Source organism: Zootoca vivipara, chromosome 8 (genome assembly GCF_965207765.1).
Source record: "Zootoca vivipara chromosome 8, rZooViv2.hap1.1, whole genome shotgun sequence".
Lineage (NCBI taxonomy): Eukaryota > Metazoa > Chordata > Lepidosauria > Squamata > Lacertidae > Zootoca > Zootoca vivipara.
The window spans coordinates 64,272,132-64,295,009 of NC_142591.1; the positions used below are offsets into that span (position 1 = coordinate 64,272,132).

The 22,878-nt window shown below is 48.1% G+C and overlaps 1 protein-coding gene across 1 annotated transcript in view; it reads right to left on the bottom strand.

Moving 5' to 3' along the window:
* Positions 1-1,401: 1,401 nt before the first annotated feature.
* GDF6 (growth differentiation factor 6) overlaps positions 1,402-22,878 on the bottom strand; it is a 29,307-nt gene continuing 7,830 nt past the window's right edge. The window contains exon 2 of the mRNA XM_035126161.3: positions 1,402-5,411. Coding sequence (XP_034982052.1) covers positions 4,468-5,411 — 944 coding nt within the window. The 3' untranslated portion in view covers positions 1,402-4,467. The remainder of the gene's footprint in view (positions 5,412-22,878) is intronic.

Consider the following 22,878-nt stretch of genomic DNA (forward strand, 5'->3'; position numbering starts at 1 on the left):
ACGGAAATGCCGTTTCCCTTCCCGCCAGAGCAGTACCTATTTATCTACTTGCACTTTGACATGCTTTCAAACTGCTAAGTTAGCAGGAGCTGGGACCGAGCAACGGGAGCTCACCCCATCGCGGGGATTCGAACTGCCGACCTTCCGATCGGCAAGCCCTAGGCTCAGTGGTTTAGACCACAGCGCCACCTGTGTCCCTTCTTCTTTTGCATACCACCAAAGCATGCCTGGTATTTGCACAATAGGTCCAACACTACTGTCAGAAACAGAAGAAAGTTACCTAAGTAAAGTTAGCGAGGAAAGACATTGAAGACAAAAAAATTGCATTAAAGGGACGTGCTCATTTTTAAATTCACTTGTCTGCTCCATGTAAGGAAGGCATGAACATTTAACTTCTAGTGAGATGGAGCTGTGAAGAATGCATTGCTGAAGGGATGGAGACAAGGCTGTCAAACCTTGGTACAATTCAAAATCAGCTTTTCCTGCCCACAGACCTGAATCCACATAGCTCGCCACCATCCGTGCCGAAAGGAGGAACGGTCCACAATGAATTGTCTTTCTTGGTAAGAGAAGACAAACACGTCTGTTCTCATCACATTTATAATCTAAAAGTCCTTACTTCTACACAGCATATTTAACACAGAGAGCATTAGGAATGCTTAAACTCCATTGAAATTAGTAAGATTTAAATAATATTCACTTACATCTACTGCCTTCAAGTAGGATAAAGAATGGCCTACCTTATCCATACAGAACAGCATCACAGCTACTAAGCCACCTCTAACCACAGCTGTACCACTGCCTGGAGCTGTATGTGAATTGTACTCCAAAATATCTAGAGGACACCAGGTTGGGGGAGAGGGTTCCATCCATTCCAAGCAAGCAAGCAGATGCATGCAGTTCTTCCTACCTGTGCAAAGATGTGCTCCCTCCTTTTAAAGTACTGTGGCACAAACCGTATGTAGAAGAGCACTGCAAGTTTCCTCTGCAAACTCAACAGTGTCTGAGTTATAGACAGTTGTGCTGCTGTTATTAATATAATGATCATTATGTGAGGCAATATTTCCTGATTCCTTTCTATTGCATGCAGACATGTTCACCTTTCCCCACCCCAACCCCCTTTGCGCTGCATAGACTATAATGTATTTTAAAAGTATCAAGCACAGCTGCCATTTATATGCTGCTTCTCCTCCTTTTTACTGGGATTACCCAACAGACGTAGCTTCCACTCTTCATGAAATCCTTCCGTATTTTTAGAAGTTACCCTTAAGAAGTTCTTGAGAACATGCATTAAAAGGGAAGTTTAAATCACAAAGGGCTTTGTGAATTTTGTTTTTTAATTGGTGCTTCTTTCAGATCAACTAATAGATTTTAAGAATTGTAGCCAACATCCTGATATGGTTTGGTTTTTAATGCAAGAGTATTTAATCAAAATAGAACAGAAAAAGCAACTGGCTTCCAGGGAGGAAAGAGTTTAATAATACAGTTGGTTTTAGTACCATCCAGTAAAAATGTTCTGGTTATTAATTTACCTTAAAGAGTGTTAGGCTCCGTACACACTAACCCATTCGTAGCACAAAAGTGTTGTTGTTTTCTCAATCAGGAACTGTTCATGTTACTTTCAAACTAGTGTAGATTGATTCTAGATCCCGCTATCCGCAAGGGTGGGTGTGGTTACCTGATAAGACAATTGAAACCCCTCCCCTTCTTTAGGCTAACCCCTCCTTTTCTTCCCTGCACATGCCCCGAACAAAGCAGGAAGTGGTGACTGGGAACTTGATATATGCCCACCCATAGCATCACTAAGCAGGTGTAGGGATACACATCCACACCCACCGCTGGCACTGCCTACAACTGCTTTCATCCATTTGCCAAATGAGCACATTGCACGGCAATGCAGAATCCATCCACAATGAGCTTTTATTTCCAGAACAGAGCCAGTTTCTCAAGAAGATATTTTCAGGGGCAAAAAAAAAATATGCAACAGATCTAAATTGTGTGCGGACTACATTGGGGTGGGGGAAGCACGGACTCCATTGGTTCTCGAATAAAATGCCGTGGGTACGCAGCCTTAAGAGTTGCATATTATTTGGTGCACAACCCAGCAGGAAGTTCTCCTTCTTCAGCCTCACTGAAATAGGAACTGCGTAGCAGCGTGAGAACATAGGAAGTTGCTTAATACCAATGGACCATTTTGTCCAGTATTGTTCGCACTGACTGGCTGCAACTTTCCAGGGTTTCGGACAGGAAGTCTCTCCCAGCTCCACCCGGGGATTGAACCTGGGAACTTCTGCAGGCAAAGCAGATGCTCTACCACTAAGCTACAGGCCTTCCGCAGCAAGGCATGCAGACCTTCCCGGTGGATTGTGCTCTTGCAATGTGGTGAGGTAGACAACAGAAAAAAAGAACTCTCCATTATTAACACAGAATTTTAACTCTTGCAATAACATTTCAAGAAAGGGGGGGGGACGATAAAGTTACAGACATACAGCTGAAATACTGGATTAATGCTCAACTCTGTACAGCTCAAATATAAACTTTTTTAACCAAAAAAAATTAGACATTTGAGTGCATATCATGTTTTGGACATTTAGGGGAAGGGGGAGAAATGAATGTTGTTTGCCACCATTTCTGCACTTTGCAGTCTGTTTAAATAAACAAGTATTTACAGCTTCAATACGAACAACAGTGCATCCAAACCAAAGTGTGCATTAAAGAACAATTATTGCTCCTGGCCGAGACTTTCCTTTATTAGCATCATTATATTATTTATTTACTTATTTACTTTTTTTTACACTTGTACTTCTCCCCCCCACCCCTGCCGCCCCACCCCATCCCACCCACCCCCGGCCATTTTGCAGCTCTTGTGACGTCAAGATACAGTCTAACCACTCTAGAATTCACCGGAGGAATCTCCCCATGGACTCAGAAGTGCATTATCTTGTACGTCAAGCCATTCTTCGCAGAAGGCTGGGAAAGAAGGCAAATGTTCGTAGTGATGCGCTTGCTCTTGGCATCGCTTTGCACAACTGTGTAATACTGCTGTAGCTTACTGTAAGGCACCTGCCTTTTCCTGGAACTTAATTCAGCTACCTGGCGAAACTTAGCTTGAAACTAAAAGGCGTTTCCAAACCCATCTTTAAAAAAGGGGGGGACCCATCTTGTGTGTGCTTTCTTTAAACTCCTTTCACAGCTTTTCATTACTAGGATCTAAAGCCCAACCTCACTGGTAATTACAGTTTGGCATTGCACTTTGTGGAGGATGGGGAGGGGTGTCAAAGGCTGTTTCAGCCTGCTAATCTTGCAAAGCAACAGAAAGGAGAATACTCCCTGATGCCTCTGGAGGAATATCAAGCCAGCTCTGTTCTGCACTTGCTCTTTCCAATTTCTCCTCTTAAAAGAAAGCCTGTATCTTCACACAACGCTAAGAATACAATCCGACACTTAACAGGAAGTATTTGGCATTTTTCTGTTCCCACGGCCCCTTTCCCCACGGCAATCCCCAAGGCCTCAGCCTCCTGCTTTCATAGAATTGTAGAGCTGGAAGGGACCCAGTGGGTCATCTAGTCCAACCCCCTGCAATGATTTATTGTCTGCTGCTCTCTCAACAGGAAGTGTCTCTGAGGCAGGTGCTTTCCTACCTGCCCTCCTGGGTAAAACTACAATCTGGAAAACAAAACCATCCAGGCAATTTGTAAGCATGTGCTAATTTACTTGTGGAGGATGGAAAGTGGAAGGGCGACCTGGGTATCCTGGGCTGGGGGAGATATCAGCCACCATGAGCATCACTCATGAAAGTGGCTATCACCATTTCTCACAATACTGATCTCAAAGGCACTGCTTATCTGGATTTCCTTTCTGGTCCCCTCTGCTTCCCTGCACCCCCTACTCTGAGCATCTCTGATTTGTAGGTAAGAGGAGATCAAAGTGGCCCCCATCTCTGGAAAAACTCTGCCTGACCTCCTAATATCGAATACGTGGGAGCAGACTGGGACCAGCTACTCCTAGCCATAGAGCATCATTAGGAAGATGCCCACTCTCCTCCTAGCCTTTGCCCCGTGTTTTCCGAACGAGAGGGGCTTTCCTTGCTCCTTAAACTGCTGTCTGCTCCGTCTACCAAAAGGGAATCCTGAACTTGGAAAGCTGATGGGCAGCAGGAAGGGGTGGGCGCGGACACAATTTCTAGCGGGCCTCTTCTCCTCTCCACCCCGACGTGGCTACCCCTTGACAAGTGCACGGAGCGCTTGGGGGGAACGGGCTTAGCAGGGCGCAGGCGCGCTCCTCAATCCCACTGCAGGCGTTCGCGGCGGCAGCAACTGCAGCAGCGGCCGTCCCGTCGAGCGCCTCTTTTGCTTTCTCCTCCCTGCGCAGGGCTACCCCTAGCGAGTCACTCGTGTGCGCTCTCTCTCCCCAAGTTCCCTGGTGCTTCTTTTATTTCCCTCCAGGGGGAGACAGAGAGGCGCGGCGCTACCTGCACCCGCAGGACTCGACGACCATATCCTCGTACTGCTTATAGACGACGTTGTTGCCCGCGTCCGTGTACAGGATGCTGATGGGCGTCAGTTTGGTGGGCACGCAGCAGCTGGGCGGCGTCGAGCCCGGGTCCATGGAGTTCATGAGGGTCTGGATGATGGCGTGGTTCGTGGGCTCCAGGTGCGAGCGCAGCGGGAAGTCGCACACGCCCTCGCAGTGGTACGCCTCGTACTCCAGAGGGGCGATAATCCAGTCGTCCCAGCCCAGCTCCTTGAAGTTCACGTGCAGGGCCTTTTTGCTGCACCGCAGCCGCGCTTTCTTGCCGTGGCGCTTGCCGTGGCGGTTGTGGTAAGCCGTGCGCCTCATCCGACGGCTCTGCAAGCGCAACTGCGCAGCGGCAGTCGATTCCTGGGGAGGCGCGTGCGCGCCCTGCTGCTGGGCTCCCCTTTCCTGGCGCAGCTCGGAGAAGAGATTCTTCCGCCGGGACTTGGTGAAAACCACCAGCAGTGCCTTCTCCTGCTGCGCCCGAGCGCCTCGCCCCAGACCCAGATCGCGCAGGTCCAACAGGGGCTGCTGGGCTTGAGTTCGAGTCCCCGCGACGGCGCGCACCTCAAGGCACAGTTGCTGCGGCTGCTGCGGCTGCTTTTTCCACGGCTGGTGAGGCTGCAGCGCCTGCCACACATCAAACACCACCCAGCCGCCCCCGGCCTGGGCCGACGCCGCCTCGTGCAGGCCCCAAGTCCTGGAGTCCAGGAGGCGGCCCGACAGGCAGGGCGAGACCTGCACATGGGCCAGGCCTGTCTGCGCCTTGGAGGAATGATCGCCAGGGGCTTTGCGAAAGAGCCGCAACTCCGCTCCTACCAGCTCCTCTTTGTCGGAGAGAGTCGATACATCAAACAAATACTTCTGTCTCCTTAAAGCGCTGGGCGAAAGATCGTCTGCAAGATAAAACGCATAATTGCAGTCAGTTTCACCTCTGAAGCGGGAACGTGTGCGGGGTGGGGAGGAGGCGGCCACTGCCCAGGTAGAACTGACCTCTTCCAGCAGGCTGGCTTGGCACGACAGAGAAAGGGGAGCGCCGCCTTGCTGGTCTGCATGCTGCTAAAAGACGCAGGGGCCTACAGGTCCCTACTGGAACCCAGGGCACTTCTTTCCTAGGCTAGGGGGTGGGAGGGCGATGCAATGGACTGCTGCCACTGAGATCATGGAATTGAAGAATGGGAAGGGACCATTTCCATGGAAAAATATGTATGTTCCGGATTAGGGAGGGTGGGAATGCAGGAGGCATTTGATGAGGACAGTGTCCTGTGGATGCTGCAGAAAAACTTTGCCTGAGCATTTATTGAAATTGCTATACAGTATAGAAGGGCCCCTTATCTTTCTCTCAAAAGTCCAGGCTAACAGGATCCCCCAGGGCAGAGAGACTGGGAGGCCCGCAGTAGTTGCTAGTGGAACCCCTGCTGTCCCCCTAAAACAAAACCAGGAGTACTGAGAGTAGATCTATAGTGCTGGGGATCTGCTCTCTGTTATTACCTTGCTCTCTTAAGAACCTAGGATCTTCTGCATGCAAAACCACAAACTCTACCACAAAGCCCTCTTCCTTTGTTTTATACTGTATATATTTTTAAAAGGCATTTCTTTTGTTTTTTCCAAAACCTGCTTATATGTGTGCTCATGTGGATTACATTCACCCTGAGACAAACCTGGATTTCTTTTTTTGACACATTTTGTGTACAAAGTGTAGGCTGTGAAAAGCAAACCAGATTCAGCCCCACCCCCGTGCGCGCCTTAGCTGCTTTCCAATAAAAAAAGTTTACAGGCCAGCAAATACAAAAAAAAAAAAAATCCCCCAGCCTCTGGGTTTCCCCCAAGAGCTAATAAAAATCAGTATATATTTCAACAGTAAAAGTGTCACCACACAGAGCCTGCTCTCGTGAGCTCCGCACTGCAGCTCAAGCTGGGAAAGGGAGCTGAAACTGCTTGCAAGAGACCCGGTTATTTATTGATCGCGAAGGTCACTACTAGTATTCCTAATCAGTGTGTTTTTACAAGCTAAAAGACCTGGTTAAAAGGTCTTGGGAAGACGGGTGGGGCAGAGGGGAGGCGCAGGAGGGTGTTGGGTGGGAATCAAGACCTTCCAACTTGCCAGTGACAGGAAGAATCAATTTCACATTGGCGCCCTCACCCCCCAAAAAGAGTGCCATAACCCTTCCAGCTAAAATTGGCTCAGGGTTCCTGTGCCCCTTTGAGCTATGCATTTCACCCATAGACAGGAGCTGATACGTTGTTTGGGATTGTATAGCAGAGGAACAGGGGAACCTTTTCCAGACCAAGGGCCACATTTCCCTTCGGGGGCCATAATACCAGTGGTAGGCAGATCTAGAGGCTAGAAGAGATATTTTGCAAACACCCATATATCATCAACTGAACTTAACCTGTAACTGAAAAAGGTTGCTGATACAATTCTATTCATCTTAAAGCTACGGTAACATGTATCACCGTGGTTGTGGGTGTGCGTGCAAAGTGGGGGGCTGGAAAGAGGAGGAGGCATGGAAAGAGGAGGGGGTCTGTCTGTAAGGGAGAGGAGAAATGGAGGAATGAGGAGGTAAGGAAAAGGGGGTGAAGGTGATAATGTGGTATATATTTTTATTGGGTTGGTGGGTTTTTTTTAGATAATATGGTATATATGTGCAAAGGCTGGCTATGCAATAGGAGAGAGAATAAGACATGGAAAATGGGGGTGATCTGTGTGCAAGGGGGTCCTGAGAAAAGAAGGAGGGTGAAAAAAGTTTGTGAAGGTGGAAATGTGAGTGTAAAGGGGGTTGCAAAAAAGAAGGCAGGAGGAATGGAAATAGGGTTGAAGATACCAGCTGGGGTATGAAGGGATATGCAGAATAGGTGGGGATGAATGTTTGAAAGTCCCCTTGGCTTGGGGAAACGTACAATGGGAACTACTTTAGAATAAACATGGTTGCAAGTTTGACTCAGAGCCGTCTTTCCCATAGGGCTTAGTGGTGCGTCATGCCAGGGCGCCGGCCTTTCAGGGGCGCTCCAGCAAGTGGGGGAGCTGTGTGGCTTTGCCGGCGGCCTCCCCTTTCCCTGCACGCCTGCTAGCTGCGCCTTGCCAATCATATGGCTGGTGGGTGTGCAGCTTCCTTCTCAAGCCTCCTTGGGAAGGCGGCTGCAGACCTGGGTGGTAGCTAACTATTCTTCTAGTCTTCCTTTGTTAGCCCCACCCATTCATCGTTACCACGCCCCTTTGGCCACGCCCCTTCCTTAAAGAGACACAGAGTGAAATTTAGTTAATAAAGGGAAACATACTGAGTGGCCCCATTACTTGCTCTTCTTTTTGAAAGGAAATCATTCACCATCGCTCTTGCTTGCTTGCTCTCTCTCTCTCTCTATTATAAGAAATCAGATCAAATTAAAAGCAAAGCAAAATGTTCTTAATCCCTTACCACTTCTAAATCTTACTTCACCAGTAGACATCTGCTCACTTTCTCCTCCTTCACTTGAATAACTAAAACTTGACCAATTCGTGCAGGGTAGGGCTATCAACGGTTCCATGTTCAGAAGCAGTATACCTTGGGACCCTAGATGCATGGGGACCACCACCTACACGCCATGCTTCTGGGGTTCCCAGAGTCATCTGGCACCAGACTCTAGTATGAACAAGATAAATCTGAGTCCGATTCAGCAAAGCAATTATTATGTCATCGCCTTGATTCAACAAGCGGATTGCGTTTGTTGATTATATAACAATAATAATAATTTCTTATTCATACCTCGCCCATCTGGCTGGGTTTCCCCAGCCACTCTGGGCTACTTCCAACAAAATATTAAAATACAATAGTCCATCAAACATTAAAAGCTTCCCTAAACAGGGCTGCCTTCAGATGTCTTCTAAAAGTCAGATAGTTGTTTATTTCCTTGACATCTGGTGGGAGGGCGTTCCACAGGGCAGGCACCACTACCAAGAAGGCCCTCTGCCTGGTTCCCTGTAACCTCACTTCTCGCAGGCAGAGAACCGCCAGAAGGCCCTCGGAGCTGGATCTCAGTGTCCGGGCAGAATGATGGGGTGGAGATGCTCCTTAAGGTATACTAGGCCGAGGCTGTTTAGGGCTTTAAAGTTCAGCATCAACACTTTGAATTGTGCTCAGAAACATACTGGGAGCCAATGTAGGTCTTTCAAGACCAGTGTTATGTGGTCTCGGCAACCGCTCCCAGTCACCAGTCTAGCCGCCGCATTCTAGATTACTTGTAGTTTCCAGGTCACCTTCAAAGGTAGCCCCACATAGAGCGCATTGCAGTACTCCAAGCGAGCATGCACCACTCTGGGGAGATAGCCCGTGGGCAGCCTGCGTACCAGATGAAGCTGGTAAACAGCTGCCGTAGACACAGAATTGACCTGCGCCTCCATGGACAGCTGTGAGTCCAAAATTACTCCCAGGCTGCGCACCTGCTCCTTCGGGGGCACAGTTACCCCATTCAGGACCAGGGAGTCCTCGACCCCTGTCTGCCTCCTGTCCCCCAGAAACAGTACTTCTATCTTGTCTTTTTTTTAAAAAAAAAATATTTTTATTAATTTTCCAATTAAAACCAATTATATCACATTCAATATTTCAAATTATACACATATATATATCAATCAAACCGAATGTTATGCCAAATCATCTAAATAATTTATTTTTGGGTTCCCATGCTTCAAGAAATTGGGAATTCCTCGCAACTGTCCACTGCCGTCTTATTTCTAAAGTTCAAATCGTCCTCCAAGCTCATAATATTCCAAATCTTCCCCTTACAGTCACCTAGATGTTTTCCACTTTCATCCGATTGTTCCAGCTGCTGAGATAAATGTCAAACGAAGTTTCACAGATGTTCTTTCTCCTGTGTGAGTTAATCAGTCCAGCCTCCCCATAAATCTTCTTGGTGGAGCTCCCTGTTGCGACGGAGTAGCAGCGCCATCTTAAAAGGCTCAAATCACTTTCATTTTCTCTCATAGCCATGAAGATTTACGATTTATTTATCTTTATAGAATTTACAGCTTTTTCAGGCAGGAGACCCAAACATCCAACCATGAACTCTTGGTAAATTAATGGATCTCCTTGCCCTATAGCTGAACTTAGCTTCAGGTCGCTGCTCCAATTTAAAGTGCGTCACAGCTCATAAATCCTCCGAACGCGTCCAGAACTCCTTCCGTCTGACTAGGGGGGGGCTTTTCTCATCGGCAACTTCACATCTTTAAGAAATATGCTCAGTAACAACAGCTATAAAGTTCAGTACTTCTATCTTGTCAGGATTCAACCTCAATCTGTTAGCCGCCATCCATCCTCCAACCGCCTCCAGACCAACACAGGACCTTCACCGCCTCCACTGGTTCTGATTTAAAAGAGAGGTAGAGCTCCTAGCAATGAAAACGTGGATAAACTTCCCCTCACGCCCCCGCAAAGGCAGCTGAGCTTCCCTATCTCGTTTTGAAGTGAAGCTATGCATATTAAGATCAAATGGCAGCAGGTAGAGGAGTGTGGCTATGATAACTGAGATTAGAGTCTAAAACAGGCATCCCCAAACTGTGGCCCTCCAGATGTTTGGCCTACAACTCCCATAGATCCCTAGCTAACAGGACCAGTGGTCAGGGATGATGGGAATTGTAGTCCAAAACATCTGGAGGGCCAAAGTCTGGGGATGCCTGGTCTAAAATGACCTAACCAGCCCCATTGCCCGGGAGGCAACACCACGCAACATCACTCCTCCTGTCCGAGGACTGCACCGACAACCATTTCCCTCCACATCTACCACGCATCTGTCCCCAGACAAGGACAGGCATCCCCAGATAGGGATGTGAATGTCTCCTGTCTTAAAAGCCTGGAGGGCAGCTGGCAGTCAGCTGGGTCCCTAGCAGTTGTTGTTGGGCTACAACTCCCATCGTCCCTGACCACTGGTCTTGCTAGCTAGGGATGATGGGAGTTGTAGTCCAACAACAGCTGGGGACCCAAGGTTGAGAAGCACTTGTGTAAACAACACTGAGCCCAAAGGGCCGATGATCTGGCTCAGAGTCAAGCACCTTTCTATGTCCCTGTACATACAAACAGGATCAAGACTTCCTACCTTCCTTCCTGGCAGCATGCGAGGGGCCAGCAAGCTGCAGGGCACTCTGAGGTCCCAGGTTCAATCCCCGGCACTTCCAGGTTGGGCTGGGAGAGACTCCCTGTCTGAAACCCTGGAGAGCAGCTGCCAGTCAGAGTAGACAGTATTGAGCAACCTCGACCAGTGGTCTGACTCTGCATAAAGCACCTGCCTATTCCTTAACCTACCTCACAGGGTTGTTGTGGGGTTTAAATACGAGGAGAGGGGGGCGGAGGGAGGGAGGGAGGGAGGGAGGGAGAGAGAGAGAGAGAGAGAGAGAGAGAGAGAGAGAACCATGTAAGGCGCCTCAAGCTCCTTGGAGAAAATTGGTGGGGTAGAAATACTACACACAGAGCACAAACATCCATACGGTATATGCCAGCAGAGATTCTGGCTGCAATCCGATATTTACTTGGGCTTTCCCTCTCTGTAGCAAAGCTGCTCAGACGAGGATTGGGAAGAGCCCTGAGCCACTGACTGAGTTCAGCAAACGTTCCCTAAACCCCATCAATGAAAGTGGAATAATACAGGGCCTAGGAGCAAGGGAGAAGAATTCAGATTTCCAGTCTCCAAATGGTGGGCACAATTGTACACATGCTCCCTCCGAGTCCAGCGCTCTCCAGATGCCATTTGGCTCCTCCATTTAATTGCCACTAACCAGAGGTTAGTGGAGAAAGCTAGAGAGTTCCAGAAAAACATCTACTTCTGCTTCATTGACTATGCAAAAGCTTCATTGACAGTGTCGACCACAGAAAACTATGGCAAGCCCTTAAAGAAATGAGAGTGCCTGATCACCTCATCTGTCTCCTGAGAAATCTCTATGTGGGACAAGAAGCTACAGTTAGAACTGGATACGGAATAACTGATTGGTTCAAAATTGGGAAAGGAGTACGACAAGGCTGTATATTGTCTCCCTGCTTATTTAACTTATATGCAGAATTCATCATGCGAAAGGCTGGACTGGATGAATCCCAAACCGGAATTAAGATTGCCGGAAGAAATATCAACAACCTCAGATATGCTGATGACACAACCTTGATGGCAGAAAGTGAGGAGGAATTAAACTTTTAATGAGGGTGAAAGTGGAGAGCGCAAAATATGGTCTGAAGCTCAACATCAAAAAAACTAAGATCATGGCCACTGGTCCCATCACCTCCTGGCGAATAGAAGGGGAAGAAATGGAGGCAGTGAGAGATTTTACTTTATTGGGCTCCATGATCACTGCAGATGGTGACAGCAGTCACGAAATTAAAAGACTCCTGCTTCTTGGGAGAAAAACAATGACAAACATAGACAGCATCTTAAAAAGCAGAGACATTACCTTGCCAACAAAGGTCCGTAAGTATAGTTAAAGCTATGGTTTCCCCAGTAGTGATGTATGGAAGTGAGAGCTGGACCATAAAGAAGGCTGATCGCTGAAGAATTGATGCTTTTGAATTATGGTGCTGGAGGAGACTCTTGAGAGTCCCATGGACTGCAAGAAGATCAAACCTATCCATTCTTAAGGAAATCAGCCCTGAGTGCTCACTGGAAGGACAGATCGTGAAGCTGAGGCTCCAATACTTTGGCCACCTCATGAGAAGAGAAGACTCCCTGGAAAAGACCCTGATGTTGGGAAAGATTGAGGGCACTAGGAGAAGGGGACGTCAGAGGACAGGATGGTTGGACAGTGTTCTCGAGGCTACGAACATGAGTTTGACCAAACTGCGGGAGGCAGTGCAAGACAGGAGTGCCTGGCGTGCTATGGTCCATGGGGTCACGAAGAGTCGGACACGACTAAACGTCTAAACAACAACAACAACCGGAGGTTAGGAACTGGGCTGCAGGTGCACTGTTTTCTAATGGCTTATCGAGTGGCTGGTCAAATTAGTCGATAATCCGCAAACCCCTGGAATAAAAATGGGGTCGCTTTCTTGGGAATAAATGTCATCAAAGTCCAAGGGAATTTGCACAGAATTAGGACCCAGACAGCAAGGGGCGTTTCAATTTATTCAGACGTGAAGGCCTTTGCTTTCTACTGTTGTTTGTTCCCGTTAAAACAAGGGGACAGGATTTATCTATCATTTCAAGCCTAGCCAAAAAAAAACCCAACATCCAACACATCAAATCTGCAAAAGGAAGATCCAAAATTAATATATTGTCACATACACACAATGAGATGCAAATGAGGGTGGGGTCTGCCCTCTCACATCCTCCAGTTTAGTTAGAAGTCTCGTTTCACCCCCTCTGGAAACTAGCCGTTTTGATTTCTGGCTGGCTCGGTTTGGTAATCCCGCAATCCGAATTAATCCCTTCCTCAGTGAACGGTCAAGAAAGTGCATCGTTAAAGTGAGGAAAGATTTCAAAGGCCACACCTCATCTCAGGCACATCAAGGGCTCCGTAAACAATTAAAAAGCTAATTTTTTAAAAAAAATTAGATCAAGGCCGTAGTGAATGCCAGAACCAGTTTAGCCATTTCGAAACGCGAAGGAGTTGTTTCAGAGACGCACAAGCCAGCGCGGTTCCGTTCCCTTTTCATAGAATCAGAGTTGGGACTTCAAGGGTCACGTAGTCCAATATTTCACCCAATGTGGGGCTTGAACCCACAGCCCTGAGATTAAGAGTCCCATGCTCTACCAACTGAGCTATCCCAGGGTTGATCCATAACTGAGCCAAGACTTATTATGTAAGATGCGTTGCAAAGCGCCATCAGATCGATTTTTAAAAAATAAAAATCAGCTAAATCTGTTGGTTTATTGACAATCTGATACGGGGAAGGGGAAAGAAGAGGAAGCTTCAGAGTTTGAAACTTCAGAAGGAAATGTGGGTCCACACACTCCAACCCTCCACCGAGGGAATCTCTGCTTTGAAGTGAAAATCGTGCGATCCTTACTCAGCTCTTTCCAAACCAGCTAATCTGAGGTTGCAGCCGCAAACCAACTCACTCACCTAGGCGGAAAGCCCTACCGAAGGGAACGGGTCTGTCTTCCCAGTTTAGGATCGGCGCTGCTTCAGCTCCCAGCGATTCCAGCGCCTTAAATTAAATTAGAAACGGAGGTGTTTCTAGAAAGGGAAAGTTGCTGCCGCTTTCAGACAGGATGGGGTAACCCTCCGCCCTCTCACGGCTCGCTGCGGTTATTCCTAAACGGAACTAGAGCTCCGTCCTGACCTGTAATACGATCCCCGCCCGTCCTAATAAAAGATGGGGGCGGGATCCAGACTCATTGATTCCTTGGGGGTTTTCAGGCTGAATTACGTGCCACTGATTTCAGTCGGCTTGATTTACGCAAGGAAGTAACTCCAGGGCGGCGGCCCGAAACGTAGGAGATTTCTTGGGTGGATTCCTATTTATCCTGTTTCATTATTCCCTCTCTTTCCCATATGTTCAGGCTGTGAGTGCCGCTGATTTATGGAGCCCAAACGGCACCGTCTCCGCACACAGGAGCTTTCAGCAGGGTCGACGAGTCCAACGCTTTGCAGATATATATATAATGGAGAGCGTTGGGGGGGCCCAGGAGGGAGCCCCAAAACAACCGAGCGAAGACTGGTCAAGGAATGCAACAGTCGGAGAGAAGGGCGGAACACGAGCTTGAAATGGATTCTCTGCTCAACGTTATTTTTCCTAAGGTCTCGCTTGCATTGGGCAACGATGTCCGAGTTATATTCTGTCTCTGCATCCCTCCCCCCTTTGGGTTCAACTATTTTGGACGCTCCAGACCTCTTCGAATTTGTTGAGCAGCTCCTTCTGGTGGGTTCCTTCTGAAGGAGGGAGGAATTTGCAGCAGATCTACTCAGAAGCAATTCCAGAAAAAGTTTATTGTCCATCCCTATCCAGGTTTCTCAGAGACTCAGCAGTGCTCTTTATATCTGCCTAAGGTTTCTTCCTAAGCGTGCATAGGATCGCGCCCACGATTTCTGCGCTCAGATAGCTTGGCGGCTGCAAGAGAACTTACTTCCCAAGCAAGCGTGTTTCAAAGAAATGAAGTTAAAGCTGCGAGCCATCCTTTGGGAATTAAGTGGGAAAGGACAGGATGGAATTCTAAGTGGCCTTCAGCCCGCTTGCTTCGTTTCAGCCGAGTACTCTTTCAAATCCGATTTAAAACCAAAAAACAGGCGATGTTGCGACTTCAAAGCACTTGAGCTCTGAACCAATTCCCTTCGCATTTGTTTGTAGGTAAGACTGTATGCTCACTGGAAGGACAGATCGTGAAGCTGAGGCTCCAATACTTTGGCCACCTCATGAGAAGAGAAGAATCCTTGGGAAAGACCCTGATGTTGGGTAAGATTGAGGGCACAAGGAGAAGGGGACGACAGAGGACGAGATGGTTGGACAGTGTTCTCGAAGCCACCAACATGAGTCTGACCAAACTGCGGGAGGCAGTGGAAGACAGGAGTGCCTGGCGTGCTCTGGTCCATGGGGTCACGAAGAGTCGGACACGACTAAACTACTAAACAACAACAACAACAAGACTACATGTGCTTCTACACCGTGTGAGCCTAACCTCTTCTGATCAGAGGAAAACCCCACTGTAGCCAGTAGATTTCAGGATCGTAGGACCGCAGTTTTACGAGAGAGTAAGTCACATAGTGTTTGGTTGGGCTTACTTCTGAGTGAACATGCTTAGGATAGGGTTGCGTGGCTTATTAATTGAGCGGATTCTTTCTATGCATCATTCATTTCAATCAAAGTTCCCGGGACCTACCACTATGAGGTGAGCAGTTTGGGGCAAATTTCTAGCTCACGGAGGATCTTGAAAAAGTCCCTCGGGGTAATTCTAGACAGCTCCCTGGATTCTCAGTCTTCATTAAACAAAAAACAAACAAAAAAACGGCGCCTCCTTTTACTAGGGCAGCGTTGGCCCGCCCAGCTGCTGTCTTCAGCTGCCGTCGAGGAAGCCTCGTGGGACTTCTTTGTGAGTAAGCAGACCTCTGGCTGCATGATTATAAGCCCTACAATTAAATCAGGTTAAACATTTTAGGCTTGCTACCTCTATTTCCGTTCCGGTTCTCCCTCCCCGATTCCTTTTTGTCTCACCGCCTCCTCCTTGGCGTGCCAGGTGACTTCTCGCCCTCTAAAGGAGGTTTTTCTTTAAAAATAAAAATAAAACAAAATCGAAAGGCGTGCACTGAGATACATCGGGTGTGAAGCGGCTCTCCGCATCCCCCCCCACGCCCTTCTCTGCACTGCTGTTGTGGTATCTTTTCGCCGAGATTCGTGCAAGCCACCCGTATTCCCTGGAGATGGCACGCCAAGGCGCTGGTCCTCAAGGTTTTATCTTTTTCTCCCTCTCGTTTACCAGAAGATTCGGACGACTGCCCCGTTCCTCCCATCTGTCGCCAAGCTAAGCTGAAGCACAAGGAGCGAGGAGAGCACCCTAGCTGTTTGGGAGGCCCTTGGAAGTCCCGCTCTTCATTGGTGGCTCAAAGCCCCTGTCGAGGACCCTCCTGGTGGCTGGTCAAGAAACACCCGCAGCCTGCACAGTACCGTGTTTCCCCTTTTTTAAGACACCGTCTTATAACTTTTTTCCCTCAAAAAAACACACAGTGGCTTATTTTCAGGGGGTGTCTTTTTTTAAAAAAAAAAGTGCTGGTACAACTGGGACCCACTGGCTCAGGATGCTCGGTGCTCTCTTCTGCACATTGCTGGGCGCGTTGTTGGCGCTGCCAGTTCCGAGCGCCTGCAGGGTGGGGTGGGGGTGGCAGTGCTTTAAACCCCCAACCCTGTAGAAAGCAATGGAAGTTATGGACTGTAACAATCCTTAAGAGGCGCAGGTCTTAAAAAACCCCTGGTATCACCCTTGAAGCACAGCCTTCCAAAGTCAGGGGGGAATAGGTCTGTTTAGACAAAGGAAAGGATCGGGGGTGATTCTGTGCCCTGGGACCCACAGAACTACTTTAAAAATCCCAACCTGGGGGGGGGGTCAAATAGTGAAGCCCCATAGCCCTGTAGCAACAGAAGGCACATTCTGAAGCACCCGAGCTGTTCGGTTCCATAAAAAATCCAGGAATTGTAAAATTAACAACAATAATGGGGGGGCACTCTATCCAAAGAGTTAAGAAGGAATGGGAAAGTGTTGAGTTATATATGGAAAAATATGGAAAGGAAAGTTAGTTAAAGATAAAAAATAAATAATTATCGCAAGGGGAAAAATAACATCATAAAGGGTAATAATATTAAATATAAAATAGACAACACAACAGAAAAAGCAAGTATATGACTAAATGAGATCGCACAGGAGTGAGGGAAGTGGGGAGAGAGGGAGGGGGGTAAGGAATGGAAGGAGGCAATGGTTGGAGGAGGGTATAGGGGGATGAATTAAAGGAAAATTAAGACTGAGAAGCGCATGGTTTTTGTTTTTTAAAGATGCAAAGGCTTGCAATCAGCCAAAGTATAGAGCCCAACTTCTAGGAGACTGCGATCTACTTGCGGATTTATAAACTGGAGGTGATCTACCCCCGTTATATTGGTGTTCAGGTCAGAGTTGTTTTTAGAGAGAGGAAATATCCCATTTTTGAGGTTAAAGTAAAAGTTCCTGACCTTTTTTTTATAATGAGGAAATGCTGCTAAAACTCCGTTCTTCATTCCACGAAGGGGAGAGGGGGCGGGGCCGGGTGCTCAAAGACAAAAGAAATGGAAAAGGAGATAGCGATCAAATCCAGCCTCGCATTCATGCAGCCGTCGGGAGAGGCAGGGGCTGCAGCCGAGTGCTGCTTCACAAACAAACGGGGGAAAGTGCTTAGAACCCAGAGAATCCAGCTGAAAAACACGAAGCAGCAACAGCAATTGCACACACACCATCCCAAGCCAGCACAGTAACCAAGTCCCAAAAGCAAGAAAGGACTCAGCAAACACTGCTGCGGCCGGCGTTGCTGCTGCTGACTCGGGGAGCTCAGTGATCTCTTCCGCACAGCGCCTATCACTATGGCTTATTTTCGGGGTACGGTTTATATTTCTCAAATGCTTAGAAATGCTGCTATGGCTTATTTTATGACTACGCCTTAAAAAGGGGGAAACACGGTAACAGCGGTGACAGCCTCGTCTTGCGCCTCGGCCCATCTGAGGCAGAGCGAGACGGCCCTTTTCGCCTTGGGCGGCATTGTTTTCCGCCCCAGAGAGAGGAGTTATATAATATATATTACTCCAGGACGGGTTTTAATGAACGGCGCGCTCCGGTCATCAACCGTCTTGGAAGAAAGCGCACGTCGAAAAGGGAAGGTGCCTCGCCCTCCTAACCGAAATCTCCACCTTCTCCAACCTGGTACCCCCTCCGGATGTTTCAAAGTGGTTGTCCAAACTAGGTTGGAGGCTGCTGTGAAACCTTGACACCCGGAATGGGGACTCTCCAGTAGTTGTTGGACTCCAATTCCCATCAGCCTCAGCTGAAAGGAACACCAACAGATAAGGATGATGGGATATGTAGTCCAGCCAAGGCCATGTCAGACGACAGGAGCCCCCCTCTTAACTGCGTTAAATACATCAGCCCATGCCAATTCTTCCGGAAGCGCTTAGACTACAACTCCCATCATTCCTCACCATCTACTGTACTGGCCGGGGCTGATGGGAACTGGAGTTGGGGAGGCTGGCATAGACTGCTGTTTGGGAACATCAATCCAAGTAATCCTTGAAGCCTTGATAAATTTAGCCCGGACAGCCTAATCAACAAACCAGCGTCCTCCTGGAAAACTAGAATTTAAACTCAGTTAACAAGACAGGTGTAATCGAAGGGGTGTGTATATTATCAAACTATTCCAGTTTTGGACCGTTTCAGCACCTGAATCTTCCATGACCGAAAATATATATGCCACAAGACGAAAATAAGAAACGCAGAATTTGGATTTTTCAAACCACAACCCGCAACAGGGTTGCATTCAGTCTTAGAGTAGACAAATCGAAGTTAATGGACGTGACTAACTTGAGCTCATTAATATCAATGGGTCTACTCTGAGTAGGACTTAGCAATGTAGCTGGCGTCCAACCATTTATGAAGGCGCATGGCTCACCCAGCGCTAGATAAGTCCAACTGGCACTGTTTTCCCATTGTATTAAATGGGGACGATCATTCGAGCCAGTGGCCACAGCACAGCCAGTTCAAAACTATATATGTTTACTCCCTGGATTATGATGGGACTGGCTCACTAGTAAGTATGCATGGCGCTGCATTTAAAGATAAGCAGTCTCCTTTCCAGCCATTTAGCAGGGCTTCATTTTTTTAACTGATAATATTTTAACAAATAATAAAATATTATTATACAGAGCTTGATTTTAGTAAAACCTCTAAGGGATTTACATTGAAATCATCAATAAAAGCAATTTTAACGTAATTAAAAGCATTAAAGACAATTCAAATTAACAGTAAAAAAAGATTAAAGCACGTCTACGCGTTGCGCCCGGGTAAAGGTAAAGGTAAAGGGACCCCTGACCATTAGGTCCAGTGACGGACTCTGGGGTTGCGGCGCTCATCTAGTGTTATTGGCTGAGGGAGCCGGCGTACAGCTTCCAGGTCATGTGGCCAGCATGACAAAGCCGCTTCTGGCTTTGTCAGAGCAGCACACGGAAACGCCATTTACCTTCCTGCTGGAGCGCTACCTATTTATCTACTTGCATTTTGATGTGCTTTCGAACTGCTAGGTTGGCAGGAGCTGGGACCGAGCAAGGGGAGCTCACCCCGTCGCGGGGATTCGAACCGCTGACCTTCTGATCGGCAAGCCCTAGGCTCTGTGGTTTAACCCACAGCGCCACCCGCGTCTCTTGCGCCGGGGTAGGCTTGCCTAAATGAAAATGTTTTAAGCAGGTACTGTACCCGGAAGTGTCGAGGGACGGCGCCTGCCTGGTGTCAACAGGCAGGGAGTTCCAATGTTTGGGTGCTCCCACACTAAAAGAACGCTTTCTTCCAAGTGTGGCCTGAGTAGCGTTTATGTGGTGCCCCTTCTGCAGATCCAGGTGGTCGAGTGGGCGTATCTGGGAAGAGGCGGCCCCCTCAGGGAAATCCAGCGGCTTCCTCCCGCTCCTCCCTCTCCACTGCTTCACTTCAATTGCGTGAGGAAATCCCTACAATTGCTGAGCCCAGGGAACGCCTTTAAAAAGTATCCGCAACTTTCTGGCGGGTAAAGTTGCACTTCGTCGCAAGATAAAACGGGTCAACTTGCGTTTCACTACAAAGAAAACTTTTCGAGTGACTAAAATAAATAATATGTGTTCTGACGAGATCATCCGCCCCTCTTTTAGCTCCCAAATGCAACAGAACATGAGACGGCAAGCTTCCATTGGATGTGCACGCCATTTACTCAGAAGTAAATCCCATTATTTTCAGTGGGGCTTTCTCCCAGGCAAGAGTGTAAGGAATGGCAACCCTGAAAAAGCTGTTGACAGTAAAAATAAGAGAGATGGCCCACAAACTGCTGTTTTATTGTCTGCAACGCGTTCTTGGCTCAATAATCCTGCTTTAATGGTGGGTTTATTCTGCTTGATTAGACAGAATCACAGAGTTGGAAGGGACCCAAAAGTTCATCTAGCCCAAATACTTGCAAGGCAGCTAAAGTTTTTTTTCTGCCATGCTTCCGCAATGCTACCACCTTATTGCTGTCCGGGGGCGGGGCAGAAGGGCTGCGGCATATCAACAGCAGGACAAAAGTGGACTTCTGGTGTGAAATGTTACAGGATTCCAGCAGGAAGTGTTGCAGGATATGCACTGGTGGGAAATGAAGCAGTATGACACACACACCCCGACTTTTGCAGGGGCAAATAGCATTGAGAAGGGGATCCCGAGCAACCGCCCTATAGAATTAGGAGCAGAGGGTCATTAATGCGCAACAAAAGGCGGCTGATAACATAGGCGTAGCTAGGGGGGGGGGTCAAGATCAATACAAATCTGAGGTTCTGAGCCCCCCCCCAACAAAAATCCTGGCTACGCCCATGGCTGGTAAGGCCGAGAGGGAGAATAGCTGTGTCTATTCAGCTTCCACATCTGATATTTGGAGCAAGATGGTGAGAGAACTCAGAGTCAGGCCCATTGAACCCAGCACACAGACTAAGGAGATTCAGCAGCACGTGAAATAATTCCCCTCTCCATTTTGTTACCCCCCCCTCTCTCCACCCCTTCCCAACACACACATACTGTTGTGGTGGTGATTGCTAGGAAGGGGCGCCTGGGTTCGCCCTGGAGATGGAAGGAGAGACGGGCCCTCCCTGCTCTCCTGCATGGAGCCGCCTAAGCTAGAGTTCTAACTCAGGATCACGCGCAACCCGGAGAGGTAGGCAGGCAGCGCGGAGAAGTCTGCCTCGAAGCCCCTCGCCGTCCTAAGGAAATCCCCAGTGGGATGAGGACGGTCGAAGTCTGACGCGCACAGGAACAAGTGCATCATTCCCGGAGCCAGGAGGGTCCAGAGAGGAAGCCTTCCGGATGTTGTTTAACTCCTATCATCCGTCCTCCTTGGTCGGGCTGCCTGTAGCTGATGGAACTTGGAGTCCAAGAACATCTGCACCGCACCAGCTTCTGATACAGCGCTGGAGCGAAAAGAACCGTGTTCAAATCCCGTGCTTTTTGGACCCCAAAAACGTGGACTATTTAATCATTTCTTCTTCCTCTCTCTGGGTAGAGGGTTGTTGTAAGGATTAAAGGGGAGGAGGGAGGAACCTAGTATAGCCACCACAGGTGCAAAATGAAGGTGTGCGTGTTGGACCACCTGTCTATCTTTGGGCTGATGTGAGTTGCCCAACAAAATCTGTAGGGTTATAATAACTGTCTGACACAAAATAATGTACGTACACCGCCGTTCCACAGCTAGGGAGCCGCTAAAGCTTTGGACCAGGAATTCTCAAACAAGCATTTCTTGTCCTGACCTCCTTCTTGTCCTGACATCTATCGCCTGCACGCTAAAATGGGTGACTCCAAGCGCCGCTATGAGAGGAAGGGAGAGATAGGATAAATTCTGCTTATTCCAGCCAGTCTGAGCAGCCATTTCCCCTTGGCTGAGCCTAGCAGAAAGCCATCTGAGGGTGAAGTCAAAATTCAGCGAGGGCGAACGGGGATATGTGATACTGTAGTCCGCATACGTGTTTACGCTTGGTCCCCCCCCCCCTGTTGTGAACCGTCGGGGGATCTTCGAATGAAAGGCGGTGTAAAAATTTAAAATAAAAATAATACTCAGAAGTTCTATTAATGGCAGTGGGGCTTATTCCCAGGTAAGTCAGCACAGGTCTGCAGCCTGAGGCAAGAAACCGCATTGTTGTTATTACATTTATTTCATAATCGTAGAGTTAGAAGGGATCCCGAGGATCATCTAGTCCAACCCCCTGCAATGCAGGATTCTTTTTGTCCAACATGGGGCTTCAACCCACGATCGCGAAATTAGGAGTCTCATGCCCTACTGTACCGCTTCATGCCAAAAATAGGCTTCTGAGCGGTTTACAGAATATAAAAAGGCACCTCAACGTCGATGCACCTGACCATATTATTATTATTATTTAATTTATATTGCGCATTATAAAAACCACTGAAACATTAAGGCGTGTGATCATAATATTTATTTGCTTCTTGGCTAATATTTATTTGCTTCTTGGCTTGCTGCTTCCTTCCACAACAAACTTCTTCCGTGGTTTCTTAAGTATAAAAACCGGTTCCATAAACAGCAGGCTGAGAAAGTCCAAAAAGCTCTGCAATATCAAACCACCACTCGCAAGGCGGTGGACTCTCCTTCATGGGAAGTTTTTAAACAGAGGGTGGATGGCCCTCTGTCAGGGATTCCTGCATTGCAAGGGGTTGGACTAGATGACCCCTGGGTGTACTTTTCAATTCTGCGATTCCATAATTCTATGAAATTCCTACCTCGGTCAGCATTCTGTTCCCAAGCCTATGCGCCTGCGAAACCCACAAGTGAGACGCAGAAGATATAGCACGCAGCGGGCTCATAGGATGGAGGGAGCTGTTTTCTTTGGGGTACCTGCGCTTTCCTTGTGGAAAGACATTTCCAGGAACACACCCAGTTTACATCATAATGAGAACTCGGGAGCGAGAAATCCTCCAAACTGAAATCCTAGGCCAATCCGAATCAAGGCCATTTATTGCGCTGCTACTGGACAGACGGATGTTATGGTGAAGAAACAAATCTCCTCCCTGCGTAAAGTGCTGCGTTTTCGCCTCTCTTATCCTCTACGTCTCCCCGCTTCCCAGTACTGTGGTGGATTCAATCCCCACAGCAGGATTCGAAAGGCAGGCAGTTTTGGATACATAAATAAGTACCACGAGCCACGTGGGCTGTATGATCCCGTTATGCCGCGTCTACCGTGCTTCCCCCTTAAA